At 47.3% G+C, this 15,421-nt stretch overlaps 1 protein-coding gene across 1 annotated transcript in view; it reads left to right on the top strand.

Annotated features, from left to right (window-relative positions):
* The first annotated feature begins 509 nt into the window (after nt 1-509).
* The window catches only part of ctdp1 (CTD (carboxy-terminal domain, RNA polymerase II, polypeptide A) phosphatase, subunit 1), a 46,804-nt gene continuing 31,892 nt past the window's right edge, over nt 510-15,421 (top strand). Inside the window, exons 1-11 of the mRNA XM_067256360.1 lie at nt 510-962; nt 1,719-1,802; nt 1,933-2,026; nt 2,217-2,345; nt 2,532-2,682; nt 3,780-3,870; nt 4,674-4,840; nt 5,767-6,819; nt 10,264-10,405; nt 10,576-10,809; nt 13,510-13,672. Of these exons, the coding sequence (XP_067112461.1) occupies nt 661-962; nt 1,719-1,802; nt 1,933-2,026; nt 2,217-2,345; nt 2,532-2,682; nt 3,780-3,870; nt 4,674-4,840; nt 5,767-6,819; nt 10,264-10,405; nt 10,576-10,809; nt 13,510-13,672 (2,610 nt within the window). The 5' untranslated portion in view covers nt 510-660. The remainder of the gene's footprint in view (nt 963-1,718; nt 1,803-1,932; nt 2,027-2,216; nt 2,346-2,531; nt 2,683-3,779; nt 3,871-4,673; nt 4,841-5,766; nt 6,820-10,263; nt 10,406-10,575; nt 10,810-13,509; nt 13,673-15,421) is intronic.

Genomic DNA, 15,421 nt, shown 5'->3' with positions numbered 1-15,421 from the left:
TGTGTCTAAAATGTGTTGGCCTATTTGTTTATTTTATGGCATTTGCAACACTTCAATAAAAGCAAATATCATTTGAGCAATATAAATTGTAATCTTGTGAGTTTAAACTGGTACAGTGCTGGTTTGATCGTTTTATAACCACCAATTATAACCAATACGAAATATAACATTGAAAGTAATTACTAAGTTTGAAGTGTTATTTGTGCATTACATCATGTTACATCATGACAATACCCTACAGGGATGTCCCCAAAGATGCTTATGGAAAGTAGACCTAGATCCAAACAAAACGAGGGAGTTTACCACTCACAAATATATAGCAGAATTTAATGGTTTACGAAGAACCAAAGTTCTTTTTAATAAAAAAGTGATCAATAACTTAAGTTGGAAAGAGAGACCTCTGTCATCATCAGTCTACCGGATACTCGAGGACTGTCGCTGCAGTCGTGTCTTTCCTGTTTACGGGCGGGAAGAGCGAAAGAAACTGAAGCTCGGTCTGTACTGCACCGTTATGCTGTAATATTCAGCGCGCAGTTGTTTTTATTTAGAACATAGCTTATCAGTTGACATTATTTATGACAGACGCAATTTCAGGTGACCGGGATATATATCTGAATTGGACCGTTGAGTAAAGTTGAAAGGAATTTGAAGAGGAAATAGATGGAGGACCCTGCAGATTCCGGCGGTGGCGGTGCAGTAGAGGGCCCCATGGTGCAAGTGGCAGAGATCTGCTGCCCTGTCGGTGCACGTCCTCTGCGGTTGCTTGAGTGGAAAGTCAAACCCGGGTCACTCGTCAATGTCGACTCTGTTCTTGCACTATGTGCTCCTATTCCGCTGGAAAAGGAGTCCGGCACCGATGCACTAGAGCAGCAGAAAAGACTGCCAGAAAAGAAGCTGAAATCAAACCGTGCTGGAGTTGTCAAGGAGCTCTGCTGTCAACTTGGGCAAGTCATATCGCCAGGGTGAGTCAGCGACGCAAGCAAGCTGGCTAACATAACTAACAACGTAGTTAGCTAAGTTGTGAGCTTTCTAACTGTTAGTGTGAATGCTGCTTTTGTCTTTGTGACTTAGTATTCTGACTAAAATCTCGGTGTGTTAGCAATAGGTTTGCTAATGTTAGCTTGTTATGCTAGCTAGCAAGCCAGCTATGTCGCGCATGTGCTAGTCAAGGCCACTGATCTGCACAACAGCTGGATTAACAGTGGAACCTGGTTGCTTACGCGTGATTTTATCCTCATGAAATTCAATCTGATATTTTACGGGCACTCAATTTTGACATTTTAAAACATAACCCAATGCGTTGATCTATTCTTTCTTTGAATTTGAATTGACATACTAACAAGTTAATATATCCTGATATATAGCAAAAAACATTTGTTCAGTGACAATAAAAGCGCCGTAGCAAAGTGCAGCCTAGTGCTAGAGATTTTAGCAACATTGAGCAGGGATACTATTCAAAAGCCTAGTATTGTATCATTAATGCATAAGTTTATTGCTTTTATTACACGAGCCACAAAAGCAATATGACCAACATTTCAGAATGTGCTTCATTTGACTAACATTTCAAAGGTGTGTTTGTGTTTGGTAAGACAAGTTTGAACCTAGAAAGCTACAATATTCCTACATTCACACTCTTGGAGCAAGTAAATTGCCAGGCACAAACAAACCATTGTGTCTTCTGTGGCCAATCGTTTTTTCTGCTCTTCTGTGTTTTCAAGTGGTGTCATCATCAGAATAGAAGAATGCAGTCATCCCATAGTGATGAAGGGGCTGTGTGCTGAATGTGGACAGGATCTAACACAGTAAGCGGTGACACACACAGACACAACCTCCTGTTAGCAATGAATACCACAGTGGATTTCACACAACATGCTCAAGGTCCAAAGAGTGCCCATTGCTAAAGACATTTACTCCCACTCTTTTCTTTCTCAGGCTACAGAACAAGAATGGGAAGCAGCAAGCGCACATCTCCACGGCAACCGTCTCTATGGTGCACAGTGTGCCCGAGTTGATGGTCAGCTCAGAGGTGAGGCCTGTGATGGGCCCCTTGAAAATATGGCCAGCAGGGCAGTGGGATTTCGCTGTAGAACTTGTGTGGCGCTTCTCACGTTTAACATTGCAACGTTAGAGCATCATCTTGTTTGAATATTTTTGACAGCCATAGAGTACTTGCATGCACTACACACCCACCCTCCCTCCTCCGTCCCCGCACACAGCAAGCAGAGCAGCTGGGCAGAGAGGATCAGCAGCGGCTGCACAGGAACAAGAAGCTGGTTCTGATGGTGGATCTGGACCAGACGTTGATCCACACCACCGAACAGCACTGCCAGCGAATGTCCAACAAGGTACAGCTCTCACGGCTGCGGCAACAATCGCCATTACACCGACCACAACCCAGTTCATGATCTTTTTTAAACTTTTTGAAATCTACAGTTATTTGATTAGAATTCCATTGGATGTTTTTTGGGGGTGAAAAGGCTTTCTTGGTTCTGCTGTCTCATATCTGTCCTCGTACGTGACGTGTCCCACAGGGAATCTTCCACTTCCAGCTGGGGCGCGGAGAGCCCATGTTACACACCCGACTGCGGCCACACTGCAAGGACTTCTTGGAAAAAATAGCCAAGCTCTATGAGTTGCATGTCTTCACTTTTGGGAGCCGCCTGTATGCACATACCATTGCAGGTACTTTGCAGTCTTCTCATGTTTGGCGTCGCAAACGTTGAAATGAATCTATGTAATGACCAAATGAAAGTGCTGACTAGTTTGTTGCCTTTACATTCGACAATTACTTGTAGTTCCTGAATCTTGTACTATGCCTGGGCTGGTTGCTCAACTTGTCATCTCAGTGATTGAAGAAGACATTTTTTAAATTGTAGGTATTTGATGCTGAGCATGGCCCGCAGATGGCTCTTCAAATTCAAACAGTCAGTTGTCTTGCTTGTGTAACCATTAGAGGGCAGCATATACCTTTATTTCCCAACTCTACCAGCACTTTGCATTTGTCACAGTGCGTGCTACCGAAATGCAAAGCTTAATAGCAGGTCAAGAGCCGTGAGCAAGTCACATCATCAGGTCACGCTGCCTTGTCTGTTTGGCATTCACTGTCGTTGCGCTCGGTTGTGCATAATTTGACCAGCCCCAGTTGGGATTGCCTCTTTCTGTAGACCACCAGATTTTTATGTATTTATTCTGTGCATCTCTATTGTGCTCCTGCAAGGTAGGGAAGGGTTTGTTGTGTGGACTCTGTCCTGTCTGGTTCAGCAGAAAGCCGGTATGTACTCCCATCAAAGGATGCCTTTGTTGCTTCTCCAGACATCAGGCTCTGCAGCCCTTTAGGAGAAGCACTGATAAGGCGCGGACGCTACTTTTTCTCCCATGGATGTTTTAATGAGAACCCCCAGAATGTACAATGAGTGTCCAAGTCCATCACACATGGGCTTAAAATGCAATTTCAGATACATTCGAAGAAATGTGGGACCACACAGGCCAGATGACAAGTCGTGAAAGCAATTACAAGTGAAATAGCTGGAAACAGACATGAAAGCCTCTTGCTTTGTTACTGGATCTTTTACTCCAGGACAGATGAGGAACTATGATGGTGTCCCGCGAGGGGCAAAGGTGCCTCCACTTCCACAAATGTATTACCTACCACCATGCTTCAAAAGCAGTGAAAGTGCAGCTCAATAAAACTCTCCTGATTGTATGCACAGCATGATCTCCAGTCTTGTTTCTGTTGTGTTTTTTCAAATTGTCTGTTTGTTTGTCTCCCCTTTTCCCAGGTTTTTTGGACCCAGAAAAGAAACTATTTTCGCACCGCATTCTCTCGAGAGACGAGTGCATCGACCCCTACTCCAAGACGGGGAACCTTAGGTGAGAACCGGTTTCTGCCAGTGTGGGTAGCAGGACTGCTTTAGACAAGCCACCGCAATCCACACAAGGGTCCACCGGAGGCCATTTATACCTCAGGCAATCTCTGGACATTTCATTAAAGTTGAATTTGAAGTCTTAACGGATCATAGACTCGCGGCCTATCATGTGAACAGGTGTGACCGAAGAGAGAAATTCACAACATTCCTTTTCTTCAGAATACCAGTTGGTGTTATTGACTGGAGGTGGGGTTTGGCAACCGCTGAAATAATTGAATTGAGGATCTTGGAGCTTAATCCTCAAGTTCTAATTATTAAGACCCCTGAAACCTGTGTTGATTACAACTTGGCACTAGTCAAACCCTCCAGATTCACTTTGTTGTCTCCGTCGTTGTTACGCAATGGAAATGTTCCGGCCAAAACTTGGGACGACTGTGCTGTGACTGAGCAAAGGGACTAAAGATGCCAAATGCCTTCAAATAAGTGCATCCTGTGAAACGATGCCAAGGCGATATCTCCCTCGAATTAAATCAAAGATTCAGTGAGAGGAGAGAAAGTTGATCCGTGGCCACAATGTTCAAATAACGAGTGGGCCCCCCCGGCGGGCACAGGAAGCCCGTTCAGGCTGGAGAGGGAAGCAGAGTGACAGAGCTGGCTGGGTGTGTGATGTCCTGCTGTAGCAGGGGACTCAAGAGCCGCTGCAGTGCCCTCGCTACCCAGAGAGTGTTAGTCACACCAACACGCGTCTCATGTTTGCCATTCACCATGCGTGTCCTCTCCCTGCCTTTCCCCTCTTCTCTCTGCCAGGAACCTTTTCCCTTGCGGCGACTCCATGGTCTGCATCATTGACGACCGCGAGGACGTGTGGAAGTTTGCGCCCAACCTCATCACGGTGAAGAAGTATATCTACTTCCAGGGCACAGGGGACATCAACGCCCCTCCAGGGTCACGAGAGGCACAGATGGCAAGAAAAGGTACTGAGAGCGTGACATGTCTGCTCTTCTAAGTTCCAGTTGTTTTTTTTTAAAGACCTTAAAGACTTTGAATTGCATATGTACGCATGAAATGTAAATGGTTGGTTGGTTGTCAATCAAGGTGGAGGATGGAGGCGTCTGTGTGTAGTAGCTGTGCAGGGCGCAGTGAATCATTGAGGTCGAAGTGAGTGGTATGGATCCCGCAGTAGGTCAGAGCCCTAGATAAAGAGAGAGTCGTCATGATTTCCCACCTGGCTCAGTTGCTCTCCTGAGCAGGCATACATCACACACTATGTCAGAGATACCCCATCACAGAAGATAAAGAGCTCCCTTCAGGACCGTAATGCATCTGAACACACTGCGTGGCCCCCTGCTGATGTTGAACAACCTCTCATCCAGGAGATGACCTTAGACCCGGTTGATGAGCATCAGAGGAGACTAGGTGGAGCAGCTAAGGGGTTGACTTCTCATACAGAGCCTGTAGCTGTGTTTCCCCAGGGGGCCAGTGTTCCAGTCAGCCGGCCCCTCTCGCCACCCCCACGCTCTTCTCAGCCATCAATTAGTGAAGTGCCTCTCTGAATGTGGTGACATCACCCCATATGGACGGCTGCCAGAGCCCTATGTGGGGCTTATTCACAGTGGGTCAATAACAGAAGGGGAAGTAGCTCCTTTTAATAGAGTACATTCAAGTGTTGAGGGGCTTGCATTCCACCCATAGAGTTTAATAGGGCTCCTACCTTTGACCAAATTAGCAAGGTTGCACGTTCTGGACCTGACCATGGGTTTGAGCATAGAGATAGACACACAGTAACAACGGATTGGGAGTCCGGTCGAGGTCCGCAGCATGCCAGTGGGTGTTCCATTTGAAAAGGGATGTTGTAAGTGGTTGTCAGTTGTGAAGGTGTGTTGTGTGGCGCCTCCTGCAGGTGGAGGCCAGGCCAGCAAGGCAGCAGAGAGCTCGGGGACGGCGACGGCGGGAACGTCGGCAGCAGAGGAGCACAACAACGGCCTCAGGAAACGGGGGAAGGACTGCAACAACGGCGGCAGGGAGGAGACGGCCGCACCCCCAACCACTCAGGAAGCACCCGCCAACCAACGGACTCGGCCGGAGGAGTCCGCCGAGGACGGGGCGAGTCGGGGCACGGGAGCCGAGGCAGAGGGCGGGCAGGGGAGCGCCATGGCACAGGTAAGCGACGGCATGAATGCAAAAGGAGAGGACGGCAGCAGGACATTGGGAACGGAGGAAACCGCACAAGCCTCCGATCCAGGACCGGAGTCCAACAACCTGGACTTTGACCTCTCCAGCGACAGCGACAGCGGCTCCCCCAGGGACAAGCCCCCCTCGTCAGACAGCGACGTGGAGGGGAAGCTAAGCCGCTCGAGGATACCCAAAGTGGAGGGAGGGGTTCCCGAGGATTCTGCCCTCAAGGAGGTGGAGAACAACGGGAGCGGAGCAGCTGGAGAGAACAGCTCCGAGGCGGGGGAACCTCCAGGAGTGGTTCTCCCGGACCCAGAGCTGGGGAACGGCTGCTCCGAGCCAGACAGGAGGGAGGCCGAGACGGAGTCCCAGAACAGCGAGCAGTCCGGGGTCACCATGGGCGAGGAGTCCCTGGACCAGAGCATGGAGGATGAAGAGGACGACGAAGAAGAGGAGGCCGATGTGGACCAGGACGACCACCTGATCTACCTGGAGGGGGTTCTGGAGAGGATCCACGCCGAGTACTACTCCCGCTACGAGGCCTACCTGAGGAAGGAGAACACCGAGACCCCAGACATCCGGAAAATCGTCCCAGAGCTGAAGAGCAGGTCTCTGGAGGGCACCACGATCGTGTTCAGCGGCCTCTATCCTACCAACTACCCCATGGAGAGGACGCGCGAGTGCTACCATGCCAAGGCTCTGGGGGCCAAGATCGGCAAGGGCCTCGTGCTCAGCTCCAAGGAGTCCGGAAGCACAACGCATCTCATCGCTGCACGTGCTGGTGAGTAGGATGCCGACTGACCTGGGGCTGATAGAAGATAGCCTCGTTTTTAGATTGTAGCTTGTGTCCTTTATGAACATTTAGTCAGAAAGGACACAACGTGAGCAGCTATGGCTAATTAGTTTGTCTTGAATGGAAGGGGACTTTTGTCCAATTACAAAGACAATTCCTTGCTCAAAAAGCACTATCTCTCTGTACTATCCGTCTGCAACTCTATGAGAAAGAAAACTCTATGAGCAATTTGAAACTGATTAGATGTTTTGATCCGTCCCCAAGTAATAAACTAATTAAAACATCTGAACTTTGTTTTATTAGATTTTAATCTTGGTACAAATGACCTTATGAAAATAAATAAATAAACCTAAAAAGGTTTTGGTTTTGTTAGGAGCACAAACACAAATACTGATGGGGTTCTGATGCAAGTTGTTAGTAGCCTCTTTTTGATACAACTCTGAACCTCAGATTCAGAGTTGTTCTTCAGTCATTTTCAGTGGTGTTTATAACAAAGATTTAGCCAAACCCCACTTTAAAGGAGTTTAATCCATGTTCACATCTTTAATTGGATTGGAGGGCATGCCTTTATGTATTAATTTATACCACAGTTCAAAAGGGTTTATCCCTATTTGTGTTTTGCTTAGGCCTATGTGTAGTTGAGGGTTTTCCATCCATAACTGCAAAACATTACACTTTATTAAGACCAGTTTAGTGATTATTCCAGAGTAATGTCATCTGGAAAAACAAACAAAACAAACGTTTGTTGTAATGTTGTATAATGAGTCGCGTGGGCCAATAGGTTTCAGGCGAGGCTGGGCACTCCTGTGTGGTTCATCTCTGCTGATTGCGGCATTCTAACACAAGTAAAAGGGTTTCCGAACGACGTGGCGTTGAAAGCATGAGCCGGAACTGACAGAGACGTCATGATAACAGACTTGATGAGCTGTACACACGCTGTATAACTGAGAGGTCAGCCTCTCAGGGCAGAAATGGGTCACTTAACAAGAAATTACCTGTCAGAGCATAATAGCAAGGCTAACCTGTGTTACAGGTCACTCTATGTCTTTTTAATGCTCTGTGAATCACTCAATTGGCATAATTTAAAACGGGTTGTTGTGTTCATGCCGAGAGAGAAGCCCTTCACAAATAATGGAGTGTAGATTGTGGTACAGACAAGTGAAGTATGAGTGTGAATAAGGGCCCATGCTTGGCCCCTAAAGATCTCAGCAAATCATTGCTTGACGACTATTCTGTCAGGCTATTTATTTGTTCCAAGTCATTTTGTTTCCCTTGTCTCTTCAGACAGCGTCCATTGCATTGATTTCCTTTGGGCTTACACACTTCAGGCCGTATGGAAACCACAGAGTGCCTGTGGCCGCATTAGTGTGCATCGCCTTAGGCGGTCGTTTCCTTCACTTTACATTTATTCATTTAGCAGACCCGATTCCCTAACCGCTCAGTCACCTGACTCCTTCACATGATTAGATGGCCAACACGTGGCCTTTCATAACATCCAGTCACGTCGACTAGCTTCGACAGGTAGAAGAGCCTCCCAGACGTCGGAAATGTCACACAAGTGGCCTCTTCCTGCTCATGCAAACTCATTGACTTCAGTGACGCTATTCTGAAGAGCCCGGTCTCCGCGGGTATAGCTTTGTTCCTCCTCCAACCTGCCCTCAGAAATCAAGCACAGGAAGTTTCCACCGTTGCCTTGGAAGCGGCTCTCCGAGAGGAGCACTTTGCAATCAGCAACCTAGCACCTCTGAACAGGGGGAAATCAACCGCTGAGCACTCAGTGAAACCAACAGCCCACTTAATCTGGAGAGAACAGGGGAAAGTGCCTTTGTGTGGGTAGCGGGTACAAAGGCCCCTCTGCTAGGCAGTAATCATGTCCAGTTCACATAAGTAATTCATTATCGGAATATAGTATAAAAGAATAGTTGGTGGTCATGACCTCTGTGAAGGAACAGGTTCTGTCCTGGATGTCTGCTCTACAGTCCTGCCCTCTTTCAGCAAAGGTCTGTTGCGTCATATCATGTTTTTTTTGCCTGTCAGGGTGTGTGGTGTATTGAGGCATAGGAACTGGGTTTTTGTCAGCCACAGGCAGAAGTAAGATTAAGAGCCTTTAAATCCATGTCCCTTTCCATCACGCTACGCACGGCTGGTCAATGCGTGTCTGCCGGAGAGAGGTGGGCTGAGTCGACACCACGAGATAGCGGAACACGGAACACTTGAGAAGGCAGGCAGCCGTGAGCAAGCAGGGCGCTCCGTGAATTACATTTAGTCATTTAGCAGACGCTCTTATCCAGAGCGACTTACAGAATTGAAAACTGTTCGCCCCAAGTCATTTTTCTTTGTTGTGAGGAGAGGATGTTAGACAGTTGCCTATTTTAACCTCCGGACTATTCCTGAGTCCGTAGCATTTCATGACCTTAAAAGAATATTGATGGTGTTATAAATTAGCTGGAGACCTGGTCGGCACAGAGTAAGGCGCTCCTCTTAAGAACTTAGCATGATTTGGGTGCTTCTGCCCCAGTGTCCACCGAGTCGACATGGCCTGGCTCTGGACAGCAGTGGATGACATCACGCCCATGGGAGGCTAAGCCCTGCTTTCACCCTCCAGGTTCTCTCCCCTCACCTGAGAAACAGGCGTGGGTGTACTCTGTCCAAACAAACACAACAAGCAGCAGCAGTTGCATGTGAAGAAATATTCCCTACAGTCTTTCAAAACATCACTGGGGAGACAGGGGGATAATCAGAAATGCTCTGCAGGCGCTCTGGCTGCCGCTGCTTCTGCTCCCCTCGCCCCACTGTCTTGTCAGCCCTCACAAACGGTAGCGTTGGCAGTCAAATCGTATCTGGGATTTGTTCTGCAACCGACCCATGCTCATGTAGCCACGCTGCCAACAAACCAGAGCCGGACACGGCAGATCAGTTCGGAGGAAAATGTGGCCCGAAACGAGAGCCAATCGATGGCCGAACAAGGATTTGATCGTCGCCCTGTGGCCGCACAATAACCCAGTGTTAATGAGGTACTGTGCTGTGAGATCCAATTTGCCTGTCTTTGTTTTAAACATCAATAGCCTCGAGTCAAGTCGACGGCGTTGTATCTCGTCTGCACCAAGCTAATGCCAATAAAACAAGCTTGTGCTTCTTTGAGTTCTAAATGGAAACTAAAAGGGTTGTTGGAAGGGCTTTTCTAAGGACATTTCTACTTCGACTGTTCTGAATGGCAAGTCTTTCATCAAAGATTTGCGTTTAGTATCAGCACTGTAGACTTGTCATTAAGCACAGTAAACTTGTCATTCAGCACTGACCATTGTTTTGCATAGCAGTTCAGAAGGTCTCAGAAACAACCCTGTACACATACATTGATCGACTCGGTGTGCAAATTTCTCATTGTTAACTTGTCTGCCTCCTCAATCTCTGTTCTCCCCCCACCCCGCCCAGGCACAGAGAAGGTGCGTCAGGCTCAAGGCTGCAGGCACCTCCACGTGGTCAATCCTGATTGGCTGTGGGGCTGTCTGGAGCGCTGGGAGCGTGTGGATGAAGTGCTGTACCCGCTGAAGGAGGACTACACCAAGACACAGCGGTAGGAACACACACACACTGACACTTTGCCCAGGTCTGACTCCGTGTTTATAACATAACTTTTAAAGGTTGTTCTGAACCTTATTGATATTGGTCAGCCACACTTATTGTAGCAGAAAAAAAAGTGTGTTCTCTACTGAAAATCCAATTCGTTCTCTTGTCTGTCTGAAGGAGCAGCAGCCCGGCTACGTTCCCTGACGTTCACGGGGCCTTCCAGAACCCTCTCTACCACCCAGTCCCCATCCACCACAAAGTGCAGCCCTCTGCGCCCGAGGTCCGAACGTACGACCCCGTCACGGGGAAACTGATCCGCAGGGGTCCTCAGGCCTCTCGTCCACCATCTTACTTCCAGGCCCCGGGCTCGTGTTTGTCGATGCCTGCTCACGGAGAGCCGTCCTCTCACAGGTACAGAAAAGGCCATTCATGCCGCTTCTTTAGGTTTCACGGCCCTTATAAAAGTTTTTCCCTAAAATTCACTGTAATGTATGTTCGGATAGGCTTGAAGGGTTCTCTCCTTTTGCTAGGTAAGATAATCTCCTGCAGGTGGTGAAGGCAGTTACTGCTTCATAACCTTTACGAATGTGTCCCTATGGAGACACGCATGCACGTAGAGACACAGCATAAGCTACGACAGTGTGACTCGACAGAATTCTTGATCACGGTCCCATTAGGGAACCTCTATTGCCCTCCTGTTGCTTTGGCACCCACCTAGCCACACCTTAACCCCCAAACCCCCCCAACCCTAGACCCACTGGGTTCTCTCTGTAGAAATGTATGTGTTGGCTGCTAAGATAAAAGTCCTTTGTCAGCACTGCACACCCAGATGGATGTATGTATCATGCTATGTAATGCCAGGACCTGAGAGGGCTGCAGCCTACATATGCTGCGTGGACCCTTCTCTCTCCCTAGCCAAATTGGATTTTCTCGTAGGAACCCCTCTCGACATTAATCCACAGCTCTAAATAAAAATGTGTGTGATAAAACAGGGGGCGTTGGCCGCTTTGGAATTGTACTAGAGGAATGATTAACAAAATTCGAGGTGATTTTCTGCCCGTTGAGCAGTTCAGCAGCAAGATAGATTGGTAGGTTAGTGCTGATAAGTCGATTTTGGATGAAGGAAAAAGAAGAACTCCAAAATAAATAAGTCTGAGAGCACTGTCGAGTCAGGTTGGCACCACAATCTATAACAGAAAATACGGTCTGGAAATCATTTAATAGCTGCTATGTGAGGACGTGTATTTGCTGTGTTTGCATATATTTCCATGTGCAAGGGGGAGCTGCCCTTTGTTTTCATATCTCTCCGTGGTTGACAAGAACACTGAGAAACTGTCCATGAGTCACCTCGGCCTCGTCTTCCACCTCAGTTGTCGTTAGAATCAGCAGTCACAATAATGCTAATGAGGAGCTTCTCTCTCTCTCTCTCTCTCTCTCTCTCTCTCTCTCTCTCTCTGTCTCTCTCTGTCTCTCGGTCTGTGTGTGTGTGTGTGTGTGTTTACTAGTTTTTCAGCAGGTTGTCAGCCCCATGCCAAGCACAACAGGAAAGCTAGCTCTTTAAGAGGAGGATATTTCCCTTGTTTGTGCCTTCCCAGGGTTAAGTGGCTGCTTGCATAATCCCAAAGACATCCTCCCAAATTTGACACGCTCCCATAGAAATGATGGAACGGAAATAATATAAATGCAGCCGCGGCCAATCTGCAGCCTGGGTTTTTAATGATTGACTGTTCATCGTTTGCATGAAAGTCACTAGGGGGTAAAGGGTCCCATCCACAACACACTGATTCTGCAAGACACTGAGCCTGGGAAATGGCAAGGCTCACATTGTTACATTCTAGAAATCATGAGAAGAGGCTTGTGGAAGTGTCATCTGTACCATTATTATATACGATTTATTGTAGCAAACAGGTTTTTGTTTTGAGGTGCTGTCTGACAGGCAAGAGAGATTGTATGAGTGCTGGTGTCCCTGTTAAACCTTTAAAGTGGTGGTTACCCAGCAACAGCTAAAATCTGTGTGGAAATGTACTTATGCGTAGCCCACATAATAGAAGAAAACTGACACATTGGATACAATCAGAAATATAAATAACCGGATGTTGCCGTTATGAAACCAGAAATAGTTAACATAAAAGTGGCTAGTACAGCAAGAACCGTTCAATTATAGTGAAAGTAGAACAAGCATCATGCTTTAAAAGTTTAAGAAAGTTTCTCAACTCAAATCAGGGGCAGTTTCTGGCTGCCATCTGTACTACACAATTACAATTGCTGATGGCTAAATTTTCTTTGAACCAGATAGGCTATGTCTGTTTAATTTCAGTCATAATGAAGCATGGCTAGCATAGCATCATACTGCATTATTCATACAGTACATGAACAATGGATTTTTTTTAGGGGGGGTTACATAAACTTAGATTAGACTTGAATCATCAAAGAACTGCTCACTAATTAAAGATAGCTGTAAGGAAGTGCCCAGCTAACACAAGCCTGTGTTCCGGACACAAGGAGACTTTGTTCCTTACCATTTGGACGGGCTACCAGTGTGCACTCTGAAATGATTATCCTCTTCCCTTTCCTCCTTTCCTGCTCCCTCCCTTACTTATGTTCCACTACTTTCCCACCTGTCTACCTTCCTTGCGTCTGTGTTGGGGATAATGGTGTCTAAATGGTCCTAGGTTGAAAACTGACCGTTTATGGTGAACATCTGTGTTTGTAAAAAGTCTTATTTAAAACATTCAGTATTGTTTATATATATATTTTTAATAATCATCCTGCTTACAAAACCAATACCCTGGTCTGTGTATTACAAGCAGAAACATGCACTCCCAAACACAAACATGGGACATTGTGAAATAGATGAGTTCTGGTGGTTCTCCAAGGGCTAGCCTCAGCACTGTCCCCTGTGGCTCCTCACAGTTACTGGACACCACCCATGCCCCAAGGCCCAGACGACTGTTAACTGTCATCTTGGCGGGTGAAGGAATAACACACACGGACACGTAGCCTTCTCAATGCCTCTCTGCCTCTCACCAACTGAGACAACCTGTATCACGCCTCTTTTAGGATTGTTGATCATCTGAAATGAATGTGTGGTTTTGTGTGCGTGTGTTCCAGGGGTTCCCAGAAGCCTCAGCAGCAGGGCGATGGGGCCGTGGCGGGGTCCAGCCAAGACGACGAGCAGCCGGGGCCGTCTCGCAGGAAACGTCAGCCCAGTATGTCGGAGAGCATGCCCCTGTACACCCTCTGCAAGGAGGACCTGGACAGCATGGACAGAGAGGTGGGTGTCAGGGAACAGCTACCAAAGCATGTTTCCACGAGTTCCTGGGAACCTGAACGTGATACAAACTTGAATGCAGTAATTACATTACGATCTATCGCTGAGAGACCCAAGTTGTTGATAATGACGTTGACTATCCATTGAATCGGTTGAATTTCCATATCAATGGGACTTTCCTGCAGAGTATAACCCATGTGCACCGCCTAATGTGTGATGATTACATGGTACGCCGTCTGCTGTGCCTTGCTATTTGGAGCTCCTAAATGTCTTTGCAGACTTGAGACATGCAGTCGTGCATTTGCCTAGAAAAACAAACAACATTGCCGAACTAGCATCTTTTGATGTCCCATCTCTCCCGTTGCGTCCAACCACGAGTCACGCCCCCCTGCCCATGCTGTCTGTCATCCCAACTCGCATCCCTCTCACAGCTCCAACCGTGTCACTCGAATGACTGCCAGACAGGTGTAATGAACTCTAATGTGTATCAGCTTTGCTCCCCCATTCCGCATAATGGTCTTTAATGGAGTCGGGAGGGCTGCTAATGCGTCAGCGGGGAATTGCGCAGCGCCTGTGCCTGGGTGCTTGCCAAGCCCTGACTGTCAGCAGGGCTGTCCTAATCCATGCCCCAGAGAGAGCGCTTGTAACCTGTCCAATAAGTGGCACATTGGTCAACATGATGAGCAGTCCCCTTTAAGTTCACACCTGGTTCAAAGTCAGACTGTGTGTGGTGCATTGCTGCTTATGCAGGCTTGGATATTCTCATACCACCCCATAGTACTCACCCCAGTATAAGTACAAACGGGAGGGATGGGTAGAATAGATGATGATGTTAATGAACCTACTGGGAGCAGTGGGCCCACTGTCAGTGTGCACAGACGTGACTTGTTTGTGACTGTGCTCAGAGCATTGTGGATGTTGGTGCGGCGTAATTAATTCACGAGGGAGCCCAACTTTGTGGCCTCCCACATCTGCCTCATTAGGAAGAGTCGTCACAAAGATTTTAAGGGGGTGAGGCTAATTAATATGGCCTGAATCATGCAGCCACGTCTCTCTGAAGTTTCACTCACTTTCAACCATGCTTATAGCTCCCTTCCCTTCCTCCCAGCTCAAGTCTGCATCCTGCTGCCAATCAGCTTTTTCATCTTTGCCTAGTCCATAGCCAGAACTACTAAATGCTTCAGCAGTTTGTTTGTTTGCCAAAATGATCATGTTTCATGTCTTCAAGAGCGGAGTGTTAATCTGCCTTAGTTTCATCTAGGACGTGTTTCATCACCCGCCCAGCACATTAAACATGCTTTTGATACTTTACATATTCCTCCAGTCATAACCAACCACTGTAAGGGTTAGTGTAATGTGACTTCAGTGTACAGTATTCTGGTGTCACCCAAGAATAGAATGAGAAGTGTTACGAGCCTTATCCTGTCTGTGGTTTTTATTACTGCCATAAATTGTGTGACTGTTGTCACTGTTATTAGGCTCTTCATGAGGTTTGTGTGTCTCTGTCTTCTTGCCTGCTTTCTTCCCAGATGACCTTGACTTGCAGTACAGTTCACACTGTCTCCTAGCAGATGGGATTGAGTCACTGGAGGTTTAATTGAATGATTTAGTTATCAGTACGATTGGTCACGCTGGAGTGATGGAGACTGTGCCGAGGCGCTCTCTGTCGGGTTATTAGTTCAATTTATTGGTTGGAATATAAGCTCCTCTACACTAGTCGCCTTGGGCTGTGGATTTTCAACGGGAGAAAGT

The sequence above is a fragment of the Osmerus mordax genome, chromosome 18 (genome assembly GCF_038355195.1).
Source record: "Osmerus mordax isolate fOsmMor3 chromosome 18, fOsmMor3.pri, whole genome shotgun sequence".
NCBI lineage: Eukaryota > Metazoa > Chordata > Actinopteri > Osmeriformes > Osmeridae > Osmerus > Osmerus mordax.
Note: the sequence above shows the minus strand (reverse complement) of the source record. Positions and strands in the feature narration are given on the sequence as shown.